Source organism: Schistocerca cancellata, chromosome 1 (assembly GCF_023864275.1).
Source record: "Schistocerca cancellata isolate TAMUIC-IGC-003103 chromosome 1, iqSchCanc2.1, whole genome shotgun sequence".
Lineage (NCBI taxonomy): Eukaryota > Metazoa > Arthropoda > Insecta > Orthoptera > Acrididae > Schistocerca > Schistocerca cancellata.
Window position 1 is genome coordinate 1,019,614,655 of NC_064626.1, and position 18,993 is coordinate 1,019,633,647.

The 18,993-nt window shown below is 36.5% G+C and overlaps 1 protein-coding gene across 1 annotated transcript in view; it reads left to right on the forward strand.

Annotated features, from left to right (window-relative positions):
- LOC126162834 (aldehyde dehydrogenase 1A1-like) overlaps positions 1–5,341 on the forward strand; it is a 61,183-nt gene extending 55,842 nt beyond the window's left edge. The window contains exons 10-12 of the mRNA XM_049919599.1: positions 4,438–4,595; positions 4,861–4,935; positions 5,017–5,341. Of these exons, the coding sequence (XP_049775556.1) occupies positions 4,438–4,595; positions 4,861–4,935; positions 5,017–5,086 (303 nt within the window). The 3' untranslated portion in view covers positions 5,087–5,341. The remainder of the gene's footprint in view (positions 1–4,437; positions 4,596–4,860; positions 4,936–5,016) is intronic.
- Positions 5,342–18,993: the final 13,652 nt, after the last annotated feature.

Below are 18,993 nucleotides of genomic sequence, written 5' to 3' on the forward strand. Positions count from 1 at the left end.
GAGAACACATAAAAAATGTCTCATTCCAATACAAAAAACTATCACATTCAAAAAGCCATAGCAGAGAGAAAGCAACTATAAATGACCAGGCTCATATAAGCAACAATTCACTACTAAACCTGGCCAAATACATGCTTGTGCACACACACACACACACACACACACACACACACACACACACACACAAAATTGGAACTATAGAGTAAACAGATAATAAAAATAAAATGAGTAAAATCCTACCTTCAAAACAGACAACTATCAGTTGAAGTCAGTGGTGGAATACAGTATACATTTATGCCACTCAGTAATATAAAATACAGGGCTATTACAAATGATTGAAGCGATTTCATAAATTCACTGTAGCTCCATTCATTGACATATGGTCATGACACACTACAGATACGTAGAAAAACTCATAAAGTTTTGTTCGGCTGAAGCCGCACTTCAGGTTTCTGCCGCCAGAGCGCTCGAGAGCGCAGTGAGACAAAATGGCGACAGGAGCCGAGAAAGCGTATGTCGTGCTTGAAATGCACTCACATCAGTCAGTCATAACAGTCCAACGACACTTCAGGACGAAGTTCAACAAAGATCCACCAACTGATAACTCCATTCGGCGATGGTATGCGCAGTTTAAAGCTTCTGGATGCCTCTGTAAGGGGAAATCAACGGGTCGGCCTGCAGTGAGCGAAGAAATGGTTGAACGCGTGTGGGCAAGTTTCACGCGTAGCCCGCGGAAGTCGACGAATAAAGCAAGCAGGGAGCTAAACGTACCACAGCCGACGGTCAATAGGATGGTGCTCCACCGCACTTCCATCATGATGTTCGGCATTTCTTAAACAGGAGATTGGAAAACCGATGGATCGGTCGTGGTGGAGATCATGATCAGCAATTCATGTCATGGCCTCCATGCTCTCCCAAATTAACCCCATGCGATTTCTTTCTGTGGGGTTACGTGAAAGATTCAGTGTTTAAACCTCCTCTACCAAGAAACGTGCCAGAACTGCGAGCTCGCATCAATGATGCTTTCGAACTCATTGATGGGGACATGCTGCGCCGAGTGTGGGAGGAACTTGATTATCAGCTTGATGTCTGCCGAATCACTAAAGGGGCACATATCGAACATTTGTGAATGCCTAAAAAAACTTTCTGAGTTTTTGTATGTGTGTGCAAAGCATTGTGAAAATATCTCAAATAATAAAGTTATTGTAGAGCTGTGAAATCGCTTCAATCATTTGTAATAACCCTGTATTAGATGTGTACCTCGAGGTTTTTGTTCTTACTTTTCATAAATGAGTTAAATCATCTACCCCATTCAAAAGTGTATTAAGTTTGTAGATGAAAGAATCTACAAAATATACAAAATAGAAGGAAGGCTGCTAATGAGCTATGAATGAAATGGATGTATCACAGACTACAGAGGGACTCTCGAAAAATAGGCTTATAATAAATGCAGATAAAACAGTTACAATGCATTTATGTGCCTTAAAAAAGGAAGTGCTCAGAAATTCAAAAAATAACTCTGTCGAGGAAGAAACTAGAAACTGTACAACCTTTAGAATTCTTTTTGTTGCAGATACAACAATCAAAAATGTATACTGTGCGTAGGTGAAATCACTGTCAAGATATGTAATTATATGAAACTTCCTGGCAGATTAAAACTGTGTGCCCGACCGAGACTCGAACTCGGGATCTTTGCCTTTCGCAGGCAAGTGCTCTACCAACTGAGCTACCGAAGCACAACTCACGCCCGGTACTCACAGCTTTACTTCTGCCAGTACCTCGTCTCCTACCTTCCAAACTTTACAGAAGCTTTCCTGCGAACCTTGCAGAACTAGCACTTCTGAAAGAAAGGATATTGCAGAGACATGGCTTAGCCACAGCCTGGGGGATGTTTCCAGAATGAGATTTTCACTCTGCAGCGGAGTGTGCACTGATATGAAACTTCCTGGCAGATTAAAACTGTGTGCCCGACCGAGACTCGAACTCGGGATCTTTGCCTTTCGCGGGCAAGTGCTCTACCAACTGAATGTTGGGGAAGGTGCTTTATGACACAAAAAAGGATTATTAGGACTGTTGAAAATACTCATTCTAGAACCTCATCCAAATCACTTAAACAGTTGCAGCTCCTTACATGGCCTTGTTAATACCTAATATATCTTGGAGATCATATAATTCAAATAGAAAGCAGCCAAAATAAACTTGTTTGTACTAACACTAACTGCATACAATAAAAGGTAAAAGCTGCAACTGCTTACAGAACGTCCTAATATAAAAATGATACCAAACAGACCATTTCAAGCAGGAATAAAGATTTATAACAAATTACCTGACTATATTCAAGCAACATAAGATATTACACACTTTGAAATAACTCTTAACATGTACCTTTGAAACAAGTGCTATTGCAGTATTGATGAATTTTTAATGGCATAAGATATTGTGTGCTGGTGACTTTCCAGTACATGTTTATCATGTTATTTTAAATTGTTTGTAAATATTTATTGTTTTTTTGGTTGCAAAAGTACAGTTTTATCCTATGAATGTAAACTATAAAGTGGTAACCAGAACAAATTTTTGCTCTTCAGCAGAGTGTGAGCTGATCTGAAATTTACTGGCAAATAAAAGTACTTGCTGGACTGGGATTTAAGCTCAGAACCTTTTGCCTTTCATGGACAATTAATTTACTGACTGAGTTATCTAGGCCTGACTTACGTACATTAGCTCAGCTGCACCTGGACAGCTCAGTCAGCAGACCAACTGCTCAAAAGGTTCTGGACTTGGATCCTGGTCCAGGGCATAGTTATAATCTGCAAGAAAGTTTGTAAAGTGGTAGCATGCAAGAACCTATTCAATTAAGAAAATATAGTGTTAGTACTACCTGTTAAACTGTTTGATTCTCAATATTCACTGTTGCACGAATATGTTCATAAAGTTAATTGTACCCATAATATGATATGACTTGATTTGTCCTATATCTCAATGTTTCTATGTACATAAAAAGATGGAAATTACTGCACTACACTGTAATAAATATGATCTCCAGATGAACTATAATTCACAGTAGCACAATACAAAAAAATATAGATTTCACCTTCTTGTATAGGATATAGAGTGTTGTCTCTTCATGGTTCAAAGGGCTTCAAGAAATCTGGATCACACATAAAAAAAGTAATTTAGAATCAAAAGGAAATGAAAACATGCCTAATTAACTATCCTTTCTGGAAAGTATATGGTCAGAAAATTCCTGTTTGTGTAATGACAAGTAGTAACATTTATTATGAACAATGCATTATTGTTATGAATATAGATAATGTTATTTAGTCATTAATATTAATGTGATCATGCATATATTATTTAATAATGAAGAGATATTGAATATAACAAACAATGCAACTGCTTTCTTGAAAGTTGTGGCATTCCTACTAAAATCACTATATTACAATTAATTTGATTAAGAACAAATGATTTACAAAACAATACTTAATTGTTAATGTCATTGGTTTGTTTGACATCTGTAAAGGGTATCCTTAGACTTATACCTGATTTGGTAAATTTAAGCTCAATCAAGCTGTTTAGCTATTGCTCATATTATACTCAGTGCAATATAAGAGAAAGGGAAACATCCATCTGTAGATGACCGATTTGTGGAGCATAGAAGTACATAACAGGAAACAGTATGCATGCTAGCTTTGAAGCTCTTGCTCTTTTCCTAGAAAAAAACAAACATTCACACACACAACCACACCAACACCCAAACACACACTCCTATAGTCACGGTCCTGCCTTGGCCATAGGAATGTGTGTGTGTGTGTGTGTGTGTGTGTGTGTGTGTGTGTGTGTGTGTGTGTGCACTTTTACTAGAAAGAGATCAGGAGCTTGGAAACTAGTGTGAATACTGCTTACTGTTATGTATTTCTATGCTCCACACATCAGTCAGCTGTAGGAGAATGGTTGCTTTTCCCTTATTTTATGTATTGTTCCATACAGGAATTTCCATTATTGTTATTCGTATCACACTTGCTAATTTTTTCTCTGCAACTTCCATGTCAGCTCAAAGTTATAACATCAGATGCTGCCTATTAAAAATTATTTAATAACAGTCACATATTCTCCAAATGACATTACTAAAGACAAGCTACATAAGTGTAATACTATTCACACATTCCAAGCTGTCTTCAGACTAGGAACATTTCCTTTTGACTCTTCAAGTTTCTATATTTCATTATTATTGTCTAGATAACTATTCTTGTAAAAATAATTTGATTTATCTTAACTTTTTAACAGAATATGTTATTTATGATACAATGTGGTTCATAAAGGCTGCTGAAGAGTCAGTTGTGAAATTGATGACATTCATTGCATCATTATTAGAAGGCATACATACAAGTCATAATGTGATGTTAATCATGAGCGTAAGTTCTTTAAAAACTGTTTCAGATTTTTGGTCCAGTGCAAAGTATAATCAAGTTCAAAACAATTGAAGAAGTAATTGAAAGAGCCAATAACACAACTTATGGACTAGCCTCTGGGATCCTCACAAATGATATTAACAGTGCTCTGGCAGTTGCTAATGCTCTTGAAGCTGGCTCTGTGTGGTAAGTAAAAATTTTGCATAACTACCTAAGGAAATTGTTGATTACCTTTTGACTCATCACAAATGTCTCTTAACTTATTCATTCTTCACATAATATTTTGTTAGCATGTACTCAATTTTGTAAAAAAAAATGACCAAAATGAAACAGTTCAAGTAGTTCAGTTGCACAGTATAAAATATTGTTTACTAAAAACAGTATACAGTAACAGCCTAAATTATGTCAGTTTTTTTTAATATCATTCAGGCAATTTCTTTATATTTTGCAGGATAAACTGCTACAATGCAATTCAGTCTTCAACACCATTTGGTGGATACAAAATGTCAGGAATTGGCAGAGACTGGTGAGTAGCTCACACTTAAAAAATTATGATCACACATAACTGTAAACTGTAAGATAATAAACATATTTTTTCTGTTTTCAGTGGAGAAGAGTCACTGGAAGAATATCTGGAAGTGAAAACAGTTTCAGTCAAACTACCAATGAAATCCTGAATGATGAAAATACCAGTTGCTATCTAATTAAGAAATGAGGGCTTTGTATTTGCACTGGTTTCAGTATTAATACAAGAACTACCTCTGATATTTATAAAAATAATAACAGCAATAACAATAAAATATTTATGTATGGTTTCTTTGCAGTTTCCTACCTTTACCTTGAAATTCATGAAGAATTAGAGGTGTTACCATATATGTCAACCATTACTGAATAATAATACACAGTTTTTTCAATAAATGTAATAAAATGAGCATTTTTATTTATTTTATAACAAAATACATAATTAAATAATTCATTCCTTTTAGACAGCATTTTATGCTTTCTTTCTTTCCTTCTTTCTTTCTTTCCTTCTTTCTGTTCCTACATTTTGATTATAGGTCTGTTGCAGCTGTGCAAAATCTGTCTAGTCCACTAACGTTTTGGTCCTTTGTCTTCCAGCCATTCTCAGAGTGAGCCAGGCAGATTAATAACATTGTGCCAAGAGTGGCCTTATATGATCTACTATGACTGCACTATGCACGTGAGTTTGCACCACAGATGCTGATCAAACTTGTGCAGGGAATGCACATCTGCGAGATATGTGATCAACCAACAATTGCACTGCCACCACGGTGGAGCATATAAGGCTTTTCTTGGCACTGTGTTATTAGTCTCCTAGGTCAGTCTAACAATAGCTGGGAGATATGGGGTTAAATATCAGAGGGTGAGATGGAATTTCCATAACTTTGTGTCCATATTTTAAACAACAGTAAGCCTGGTTGGGAGAGAAGTCAAGATTGGGGTATTAGGAACTTGTGACTTCACAAGTTTCAGTTCTCTTCTGCTGCTATAATTTCATTGTTATTTTCCCTCTCATTGTGGTCTGAATAGCTTTCCTAACAGGACATTGACTAGAAATGGCAAGTTTTAATGATTTACAATGTGATGACAACTGCCTCATTGTAATAAAAATAAATCACAGATATCTTAAGCTAGTATAATTTCCTGACTACAGAAAGATTAGCACTAGGGTAACAGATACATGTACCAGCAGAATAGATTATGCAGTAATAAACAAATGTGTTATAAACTGCCTTGACTTACACTGTTGAACAGTGTTATTAAGATTAAAGAAGTACCAGAAGAGAGATGAGAGAATTATTACCCAATGAAAGCATGTGATGACAAATGAAGAGGCTCTTACATGTCCTTGTTTCTACATTAAGATTATTGCTTCCCTCATAAAGAAATTCAGAAACATTATAAAACAGGTAATAATAACAGATTGGAACTTTCATCCATCTTGGTAAGTAAGCTGAACACCCTAACAAAATGACACAAATCCATTTATAAGAAAAAACTGTGGGCATTCCTGGCCAGAATGCTCATAGTGAAATGCAGAGAACAGGTTAATGGAATCCAAACATGCTTTATTGCTTGGAGATAAAACAAGATGTGTACACATGATACAATAGCAAACAGCAGATTGTCAATGTCAAAGTCACTCTCCTCATGGGAGCTGAACCACTGACCGAAGAATCTTATTATATTGCACTTGTGTTATTGATAGTGAGGTCTCTACAGAATCCCATGCCCCGCTCCTCCCCCAGGAATGCAGAGCACTGTGGAAGGAGGTTGCAGTTGCTGATGTCATCTTTGAGTAAGCACACATGACCAACTCTGCTAAGTCTAGGTGCTATTGCTCTGTGAGAGAGAAGAAAATAAAATGGTGTTTTGATCCTGGTCCCATCTTGATACAGATGATATTGGTGAATGTAGGATGGAGGTTAGCATGCTTGGCTGCAATGTAATTAGTCATCTGCATTGAGATCGCCAAGTTGTGTTGGGAGAATTTTGGGTGGTGGAGATCATGAGTAGTGAATGCAGTGACATCTGACTCTGCTTGCATGCTTGGAAGCAATTGTTGTGTCCAAGGATTCATGGCATTTAGGAGCCTGTTAGCCAACCGTCTTGATGTAACCATGGCCAGTTTGACATCACTGGGTGGTCTGTAGCCATGAGGGAACTGTTTGGAAATAAAACCTTTGTCAACCTGTCTTTCATGCTGTCCCTCAACCACACAGTGTGGTCTAATATTGATTTTATGCACAGTTTCATGTTGAATGCTTCTATGTTGAAATGTCATGAGAGGCAGGGAGGTCACACGTATGGGATACCTGCACACTATGAGAAAAGTTCATCATATTTGCCTGTGGCTAGGGCATTGCATTCTTTCTCGGCTTTATGTGTGTATCTGTTACTAATACCATGATGGTTGCTGCCTCATTCATGTGGTCCAGTGTCCTCTTAATGCTGCTGTGTATAAAGTGGTGAACTACTAGTGATGTCAGGTACAGATTCTCTGCTACTGGTATGCATAAGGATTCCTCACTCAAATCTGGGAAGAAATGAAAGTGACACATGAAATCCATGCCCAAGATCAGTTCTCAAACATTGATGATCAAAAACTGCCATAGTAATTTTTCATGTAGGCTGAGATCTGTGTTGTGCATGATCAGTCTGTGAAGTTTGATTAGAAAATTATTTATGGTGTGTAATTCAATGGCTGGTGTGATAAGTTCCATTGGTGGGTTCTCCCTGAGGATGATGGTCACTTCCAAGCTGGTGTCAAGCAGAAAGTACTGATATGTTAAGTGATCTAGATTGTAGAATTTCCACTGTTGCTAGAGCTGGGGCAAAACTATATTGGTCCATGTGTCTGAGCTGAGAGAGGCATCATTAGGCGCTGCACAATCTGGATCACATTTTGCATTTGGGTGGTTGCATGGTATGGAGCAGTTGCTTACCCGGTCACTGAAGCAACTGTGGAACCACCACAGCCATCGTGAATGCATGGAACTGCTCAGAATGTGTCACATGCTAGTAGATGTGGGCAGTTTGTCTCAGTAGGAATGTACTGAAAGTGGTCATTATTGTCTAGTACATCCACATATTGATGTAGCTGCAGGAGTGCTAAAAGTCTGTCAGCCAGGACAAATTTGTGTTCCATTATTTCATGTTTATGCAAGACCGTGATTATATGTATCCATGGCACATGTCTGCAGAGCCACAGCATCTGAAGTGTGATATTTGGTGTCAGTGACATGATGATAGCTTATTCCAACTGTTGCTCCGGTGTTTTTGTGAGCTGGTGGAGCAACACATCTTTGGCGGCATTGAATTTGCTGTTAGCTGGAGGGGCTAGTATGATGTCCCTGATAAAGTGGGTGCATCCTCCCTTGTTACTCAGTAGGGTGACCAACTTAGAAGTGCAATCAAAGATATCATGGCTCTGTAGAATGATGTCAGTCATAGCAAACCATGTTGCCACATGTTCCAGTTGGCATGGTGGTAGTTTAGGATGATAACGTTGTTGTATATATGCTCCACAAAAATATTGTTGTTGATGTTCTGTGGTCTGAGGAAGGTGTCAATAAGATTTCTGGGACCAGGCATGGCACGAAGACAACCCAGGAATCTTGTCACGTGATTCAGCTGGCTGTGCCCCACTTGATGTTACAAACAAGTTCGGCTGGGTTGCACCTAATATTTTCAGAATCCATGCTGGTTGGCATGGCTGACGTCATTTTGTTCAAGATACCCAATTATATTTGAGCTCAGAATATGTTCTAAGATTCTACAACAAATCAATGTCAAAAAATTTTGATGGTAGTTTTGTGGATCACTTCTACTTCCCGTCTTGTAGATGGCTGTGACATGTACTTTCTTTCACAGACACAGTTTTTTGTTCGAATAATCTGTGATAGATTGTAGTTAGAAGAGAAGCTAACTCAGCTGCAGATTCAGTATAGAATCTGACAGGGATTCCTTCATGCCCTGGAACTTCGTTCAATCTCAATGACTTCAGCTGTTTCTTAACACCACTGACACTAATACTGATTTCACTCATACTTTCAGAGTTAAATTGGGGCAATTCTTTTGGGTTTTTCCTTTGTAAAGGAACATTTGAAAACAGAGTTCAGCATTTCAGCTTTTGCTTTGCTACCCTCAGTTTCAGTTCCTGTCTCATTCGTTACAGATTGGACACTAACTATGGTGCCACTAATACCTTTATGTATGAGCAGAATTTCTTTTGATTTTGCAAAAAGATCATTTGACAGAATTCTGCTACAGTAGTCACTGGAGGCTTCACACATTATTCTTTTAACAGACAAGCATGTTTTATCCAGCATCTCTCTATCTATAAGACTACACTTTGTTTTACAACTACTATGCAATAGTCTGTGTTTCTGTGGAAGTTTCTTTACAGTGACTGTTGTGATCTTACCCTCCCACACAACACCATTAAAGTTCTCATTCTTTGCACAAATTTTGAAAACTTCGAGAGGAGTACGATTACAAAAGAAGAACTATTTTTTACTTATCTTGATTATCCCGTTGTTGCTGCTGGCTCAAAATCTTGTTATGTCTAGGAGTACATTCTTGCTGCTGAAAATTTTAATTTAAAGTTGCAGGTTCTTGAAGACAAAATAACTGATGAAGAGTTGCCTGTTGCTATGTATATCTTTTTATTTTATCCCATTCTTCTAAATCACACTGACTTTATAATTTCCACATTCAAAAAACCAATAATTACATTGTTGGTGACAAACTTATAAGAAACATCTACTTCCAACTGAGGGCATGCCCACTACTACTTACATTCTGCAGTACTCACTATTTCCAAGGAATTTACAAAGCAAAAGAGTTTACAAACTTTCTCAACAGAAGAAGAATCTTTACCAAATTATATTATTATTTCATAAATAAATCCAGAAACAAGTTTAGTAATTAGTGTTAGATTGCACAAGTAATAATATGATTTTTAAGTATACCAGAAATTTTGCAATTTCAATTATTCTTAAAAGAAGAGTAATTTTAGCTATTAGTACATATTCCTTATAGCACATTAATTTCTTTTTATACATTTTACCCTGAAATGTAATATATCAAACACAAAATCATATCAATTCTTTCAATGAAACAACTGAGATAATTTTAACCTATGCAAGAACCGATAGTATACATGGTATGGGTTATCTCTATAAATAAGGGTAATGTTAGAGGAGGATGATTCATATACTGTATACCATGGAGGTTCCCCTCCATTATGAATTGTTCTACTGGGTACATATCTTTCAAGTGCATGGTCAACTATTCTTTTAAATTTGAGCCATAGTTCCACTACATGCTCCTGCCCTGTGGTAAAAGCTTCAAGTTCCTCAATGAAATATGGTGCCACTGATTTTTCATCTAGTTTACTGAGCATATATATTTTTCTACTTGTTTCAGTTGTCCTTTGTACTTTGATAGTCATTGTTTCTACAACTGTGTCATGATCACTGACACAAGTTTCGAAGTGGATGTTCTGAGAGACATAAGGTCTATTTGTTGCCATTAGATCCAATATATTCTGTCATGATTGGGGTTCCAGACTATCTGTTCTAGGTAGTTTTCAGAGAAGGGATTTAGTAATGTTTCACAGTATGTCTTATCATGTCCACCACTAACGAAACTGTAATTTTCTCAATTGCTTGTTAAATGATTATAGTTTCCACCAATGATTACAATATAATTGGGGAACTTACATAAAAGTGAACTGAGATATATTTTCAGTTAAATCAGGAGTTGGATCTGGTGGGTGACAGGAGGACACAATTACCATTTTATGTACCACCACTGATTCTCAGTCTCAGCATGCAACTTTGATCTTTCAGAAGTGCACAGTGAAGTATTCATTCTAAAAAATTTTATGTTTAAATGCGTGAAATATTTAATGCTTCTATTTAATGTTTCTATAGGTGCTGTTCAAACTACATTCTGCATGTTGTAGTTATCGGGTTGTTTTAAATTCTCTGTGCATGAAGTGTTCTTATTCACTGGAGTTGAAGGTTAATTCCTTCCACTTGTATTAAATAATATAAATTGTTCATTCATTACTGTAAAAACTGAGTAAGTTTGAGGATGAAAAGGGATGGTGACTAATAATTTTGGCATCTTTTTCATTTCTTGCTTTTTGTTAATTACCGGTATTTTACTTTATTTGGGAGTTAGAGTAAGAAGTAGTGACAATTATGTCACACTTTTCTGCAGATTTTAAAACTACTGACATCACCAACGACCAGACATAATTTTACTTTTTGTATGATGCATACTTTGTATACAGGTTTTCAATCTCTCCAGTCTGTTCTAATTTGTCTTATATTTCCAGAGGTATGTTGCTGTTGGCAGTCAAAAAACACAAACATAACTCATCATTTATTTCTAAAACACATTCCAACAATTTTCTCAGCAATGCAAAAAATGTAACTTGTAACTTTTCTTCTTCTGATTCCAAACTGATCTTCCTTCATCACACCTTCTATCTTACTTTCCAAATTGACCGAAATTATACCTGAACCTGTTACGAATAATCATTATTTCTCTACTTCTTAACCAAATTGTATGCAAGTAGCCTATCCTCCACTCACTTCTACTTATTGTCCAATGACATATTCTGCTAGTGGCAACAGGCAGACTCTATCAATAGCCCATTTCTGGGCACCCATAGGTAAAGCTTCATCTGACCACCACTTCAGTACACAAGGAAAACAGCTGTCGATATGCTTCTGTATGAGGTCAAATTGCTCTGATTTTCTTGTCATGGTGCTGTGGCACTGAGGTCTTCTGGCTATTAGAACTTGACACACTTACTGCAGTGAGTTTCTTAACAACCTGGAAAAGCTATTTAAAAACACAGGATGCACTGTAGTTGCCAGCACTGTGTATAAAATGTTCTGTTTATAGCACAAAGATGGTACTTGACAATGGATGATTGAAGGTACCAAATAACACAAGTTCTCTGAAATATCTGTGCTCCATTGCCCTTTTAAGATGATCCCAAGATGTTAATAACTGTGATGGATCTTCACTATTCTGGTATATGGCATAGGAACTCCATAAGCATCTCTTGTATCATACTGATATCCTGAGTCTATATGATTAAATTGATTTATATTTTCCTTAGTATAGACAAGGAAACTATAAATAAAACTTGATACTGCTATATTATTAAGCTCCTTAAAGTAATTTCTACAAGATACATGTGGTGCCAGGTCTGTAACACATGTAACAGCCATTTTCTGTCATTTAAATATTGGTTTTGCACCACTGGAATTTCCTCATATTAAAATTCCAAGGTACCAGACGTGAATTGAAGAAATCATATAATAAAAGTGTTTTTTCTGATATGCCCTCTCAGTTTATGCGTCAGGTAGCTTATACTATCTGAAAGCATATTGCATATTTTTTCTTTATGAGTATCCCATCAAAATCTTTCGTTAATATGAAAACCAAGAAGTATTGCTGACTTATTGTCCTGTTCTGGTCCATTTAAATTTAACAATATGTCTTCTGTTCTTCTATCATTTGTGTGCAACCATGTGTTGCATATGTCTGTTATTGTTGCTGTGTTAAAATATCATTCCTCCAAGCTGCTGTCTTGTAGCAATTAGTGTAGAATTATCTTCACAGAGCACTGTTTCACACAGCATGTTATTTACAAAAACAAGTATAATAAACGAAAAGGGTCCAAGAACTGAGCTCTGGGGCACTCCTTTAGTGACTGGTAGACAATCTGATTACTGATTGTCTACAGACAGAAGCTGATTCCTTTTACTCATAGGTAGGACTTTAGTAAGTCAAGAGCAGTCTCTCTTATTCTATAGTGGTGTAGCTTTTTAATTAGGCAGTATGTTATGGGAAACTGTGCCAAAGCTTTACTCTTCTACACCATTACTCTGAAAACCACTGTGAAGTGTGTGACAGAGGGTACGTCCCACTGTACCAGTTGTCCTGTACCATTCACGTATTGAGTGCAGAAAGAATGACTGTTTAAAGGGCTTTGTGCACATCGTAATGAATCTAACCTTATCATTACAATCCCTGTGGGAGTAATGCATAGGGAGTTGTACTACATTCCTAGATTCATCGTTTAACCATTTCTTACCTGTTGGTTCTTCTAAGTACCACCTCTTTTGTTCCTTGTTTATTCTGACTGCAAACATATTTCACACATTTTGGGCTGATGATATGTTTAAGTACATGTTTATTTTGAGATGTAAACGCTTCACTGCTTTCTACATCTTATCTGCAATTCAAAGAGGATTTTTGTATAATCATTGGTGGTAGCTCAAGTTTTGTTTTGGAGCTACCATATTTGTTTTGTTTACTGACACACAACTATTAGCAATTTTTGTGTTTACTAGCGTATATATGACAGTTCAGTTGTATTTTCTTCTCAAGCAGCTTTTTTGTTAAATTTGTAGTTCTTATTTGGTAAATTTTCATTCACATTAAAGTACCACAAGTTTTTATGGTGTCAACAGTACTAAAGTCCATGTCATTTAGGAAGGCAGCCCAATTTTCAGTTGTTCTGTGCATCCCCCTCCATTAGCTGCTAGCAGCCTGTAAATCTAATTGTAGCTACAATCTACCGTCCCCCCTCCAGTAGTATTAATGATTTTCTGTTATAAATGGACTTGTTTCTATCCAAAATAAGTCAGAGGAAACAGGATGTGATTATATGTGGTGACTTTAATATAGACTTTCTCACTCACAACAAAAACAGGGAAATATTGATTAACATTGCAAAAACTTACAATCTGCCCACTAGAATAACACCCACATCAAAGACAGCTCTAGATCAAATTTTTGCAAATAGAAATAAACTTAACCCAACTCTAGAAGTATACAATGCAGGATTCAGCGACCACCAAGCTGTCATTCTAAAGGTCGATGTTAGAAAAGATACCTCAAACCCAGTCCCACCTAAAACTTTACGAAGGTTTTTCACTCAAGAGAACTTGAACAAGCTAAATGCCCTCCTTAGTAAAGAAAAGTGGACAGAGATGTACACAGCCAATGATGTCAACATGAAATTCAACATATTTCTTGACAAAATGATCCACCACTTTGAAGAGGCCTTTCCGCAAAAACCAGTAAGAATAAATAATAATAATAATAATAGAAACAAGAGTTGGATTACACCAGCTATAAAAATCTCTTGCAAACATAAAAGAATACTCCACATGTTATGTAAACAAAGTAGTGACTTCCCCCAACTAACAGAATACTATAAAAACTACACATGTATCCTAAGAAGAGTGATAAGACAAGCAAAAAGGATGCAGAATGATGAGTACATTGACAAATCCAGCAATAAAGTAAAAGCAATGTGGAATATCATACAAAGGGAAAGAGGGGAAATGAAAGCTTTACACACGAACATAGAAATCAAACTCCACAATGTATCTATATCTAATCCCAAAGTTGTGCTGAACTCATTCAACAATTTCTTTACAAGCATAGCTGAAAAACTGGTCCAAAATAATCCTAACACAAATTACCAACCAGCAAACCAAAAATATCACACATGTGCAGAGTCAATTTTCATTACCAAAGTCACTGAAAATGATGTTGCAAAAGCCTTCAGAGAGTTAAAAAATTCATATTCGGCTGGAATTGATGATATCCCAGCAGCTGTAATCAAAAATTGTGAACACACAATTGCTGAACCATTAACTCACCTCTGTGACTGTTCTTTCCAGGTAGGTATCTTCCCTGAAGCTCTGAAACTTTCTAAAGTAATTCCTGTCTTCAAAAAAGGTGATAATAAAGATATGAATAACTACAGGCCTATCTCAATCTCATCCTGCTTTTCTAAAGTTTCTAAAAAAATAATGTCCAAAAAAATGATGGACTTCATTGGAAAAAAAAAAAAAAAAAAAAAAAAAAAAAAAAAAAAAAAAAAAAAAATGATTTACAAAGTTTAGCTCAACATGGGTTCAGAAGCAACAAATCTACTGAAACTGCAGTATATGATTGCATAAATACGCTTTTAGAACTGTTGAATAGAAAACAACCCATAACAAGCATATTTCTGAATCTGTCAAAGGCTTTTGACACTGTTGACCACAAAATATTACTGGAAAAATTAGAACACTACGGTATCAGAGGAATTGCAAACAACTGGATTGCTACATTCCTAACCAATTGGATGCAGAGAGTCAGCATGAAATATACTAATAGACAAAGCAACTCAATAACCGAAATACTGTCAAGTAATAAAACTGTAAAGCAAGGTGTTCCACAGGGCTCAGTATTGGGACCCCTACTTTTCCTCCTGTATATTAATGACTTGAGCCTGAATGTTGATGCACACAAAACAATAATATTTGCTGATGACACAACTGTACTCCTCAAAGGGGAGAATACAAAGGCTGTGCAAAAAGCTGTGAACTTGGCTACTGATCAACTCAGCAACTGGGCAAAAATCAACAGATTAACTATCAACACCAAAAAGACAGCTTCCATGAACTTCTACACAACACAAAATGCAAATTCCTCTCAGCCATCTGTCACTATAAATAACCAGTCAATAGATACCGACACTGTTTTCAAATTCCTAGGTCTGTGGGTTGTAGATAACCTGAAATGGAATACACATACAGGAAAGGTAAATGCCAGGATTTGTACTGGCTGTTATGCATTGAGTGTACTGAAAACATGTGCTAGCCTGAAAACATTAACCAGTGCATACTACACTTACATACAAGCCCACCTAAAATATGGTGTAATATTCTGGGGAAATGCTCCAACTGCTCTGAGCACATTCAGAATCCAGAAGAGAGCAATGAGGATTATTACTGGATTTTTACTGGGAGCAAACCCCGAGACTCCTGCAAACCCATCTTCAGAAAGTTGGAAATCCTTACACTGCCTTGCCTCTACATTCTTGAGACTCGAAAATTCTTCAGAAAACACATAGTGCCAACTGACCCCAGAGTCGTAAAAAATAATGAAATACATGAACACAACACCAGGAAAAACGCAAACCTGCATGTTATACATACAAACACTCAACTGTGTAAAAAGGGAGTTTTCCACATGGGCCTCCAACTGTTCAACATCTTCCCACTAGTATGAAGTCCATCGAAGACAACATAAAATTTAGCAAAGCCATGAAGTCATATTTGTTGTGTCACTGTTTTTACTCTGTAAATGAATACTTAGAACAGTAATCTTGCTGTTTGTGTTAAATTGAAAACATTGAGCAATATAATACATTAGGATACTATAGCCCTACGTTAATGTATGTTAACAATGTTAAATGATATTTTCCGACATCTGCAACACACTATGTACTATCAGATCACATGGAATAAATAAATAAATTCATTCTCTTTCCAAGGAGCTAGCACCAAGTTATAGCTGTACAGCAAGAATGTTTCTCCTGCTTACTGAACTTCGCAACAAACGAATTGCTCATTCAACTGTCAGTTTTTTTTCCTTGTAGTAGTATAGCTGTGATTGTGTATCTGTAAATGTTTTAGTGCAATTTAAAAAAAGTCAGATGATGGCAATAAATGTGAAGTGCTTCATAAGCAGGTGGGGGGTATAATTTATCACATCTATAACTTTTTCCAGCATGAATTTGAAAGCAGGTCTACTACTGTTGGCATTTGAAGACACAAGAATGGAGTGCAAAAACATGTGGTGTCAGCAAGAGAATCGTAAAAGAATCGTAAACAAGGTGTAGGAACCATAGAAAAAGTTGGTTTCACACTGCCTGGAAAGCATCAAAAATTGCAAGAAACCTGTAACACAAATGCATGGTTTTAACAATGATGTTTTAAAGTGCTTAATGTGAATGGGAAATGCCTGACATCACAAACACTTGTTACAGTTAAGCAGGAGAAAAGTGGCCTCAAAGGTGAGTGCTTCACAATGTAGAGAATTTTAAAAGACATTAGTTCTAGATATGTTAAGAAGAGAGCTTTTAGTTCAAAGACGTGACATAAGTCAGCATGAACTACACATCCCATATAAAGATTCAAGATACAAGGGAAGGAGGTAGTTCAACAGTGTATTACCTTGATGAAACATTGGTCAATCGTAGTCATTCCAGTGAGACCTATTCGAAAATGAGTGACGGGACTCACAGTTTTAAATATAATTATTCTGCATGCTGGCTTTTCTTCTTGTTTTGATCCTGAGAGTAAATTTGTATTTAAGTATAAGAAAAACAGCAGTGACTACCATTCAGCAGGCCTGGATCTACAATATTTCCGAACGGGGACAAAAATTTGTTAGTGGCGACCCTCCCCCCCCCCCCCCCCCTCCCCTTTCCCATCTTGAGCGTTTGGGATAGGAAGTCAAAAATTAAAAAATATATATTTATTATTAAAAATAGTCTTGATCACGATTTATTAATTAAGGTGACCGGTTTCGACCACTACTGTGGTCATCGTCAGACCATTGAGTAGGAACCTCTTCCTGCTGGAAAATCACTACACTAGTATTTATTAAGGTGACCGGTTTCGACCACTACTGTCGTCATCTGCAGACCATTGAGTAGGAACCTTTTCCTGCTGGAAAATCACTACACTAGTAGTGATTTTCCAGCAGGAAGAGGTTCCTACTCAATGGTCTGCAGATGACGACAGTAGTGGTCGAAACCGGTCACCTTAATAAATAAATCGTGATTAACACTGTTTTTAATAGTAAATATTTGTAACACATTGATAACTGTCACTCCCATAACGTATTCAAAAGTAATTTAAAAAAAAAATGTTCATTTTATAGTGCACATCTTTCTGAAACATTTGATATATGAAACATATATGTTTGAGGAAATGTAAGAGATGTTATTTGGTGTTAAGTGTGCCAAAGTGTAGTGCCACACCACTCCACACTGCATTCTTCTATTGCACATCACTTTACTTCACTCTGTGGAATTCAAATGTGTGTATTTTGTAATGGAAGCCATCAAACCTATATTCAGGACAGTGGAAATTAAAATGTCATGTTGTGATGAATCAAGCTGGGAAAATTTTACCTCCCATCTTGTTTTGCCATCTGCCTCCTTAAACTTCACTTTTAACTAATTACCATTAACATACATGAGTATAATCTGTATTTTCATACAAGAGAAAGGTTGGCTCTCAGTTTTAAAGAACATAACACCAGATCTAATTTTGTGCTTAGTTTCATGTATGTAATGCATTTATTTTGACTATATCTAGTTAGTATCTTCTGTTGTAGGGTGAAATCAGTAATTGTTTTGTACAATAACTTAAATTCTATAGTTGAAGTATAAACAAATATAAATTCTGTACTAATTATAAACATTTGAAGGAACAACTAACAGTATTCTTAAAGGATCTATTTGGCTGTATCCGAAAACTTGTTAGGAAAGCCAGACCTTAACTAATTCCAACATAATTAACAGTTATTTCAAAAGTATTGTTTGCATATGAATATAATAGAGGGAAACATTCCACGTGGGAAAAATATATCTAAAAAGAAAGATGATGAAACTTACCAAACAGAAGCGCTGGCAGGTCGATAGACACACAAACAAACACAAACATACACACAAAATTCTAGCTTTCGCAACCAATGGTTGCCTCGTCAGGAAAGAGGGAAGGAGAGGGAAAGACAAAAGGATTTGGGTTTTAAGGGAAAGGGTAAGGAGTCATTCCAATCCCGGGAGCGGAAAGACCCACCCTAGGGGGAATAAAGGACAGGCACACACTCGCACACACACACATATCCATCCTCACATACACAAACACAAGCAGACATAGTAAAGGCAAAATACAAGCAAGACAGTACACATTTATTCAATCCTTAGGTCCCACCATTTTTTTCTCTCTAATCTTGCTACAGCTTTACATGGTGTGCTTTCCCCTCTGCGAAAGAGTCTATTACCTCAACAAAGGTTGTCAAATGTTTTGCTACGTGAAAAATCGAAATGTCATTGTATAATGCTGAAAAAGCTGTTAATACGATAGTACTCAAGACTGGCATGGTTTCTCAATATGATTATGTTTATTTTCGACTGTCTGCTAGATAAAATGAAATAGACCTTTACAATATTGCA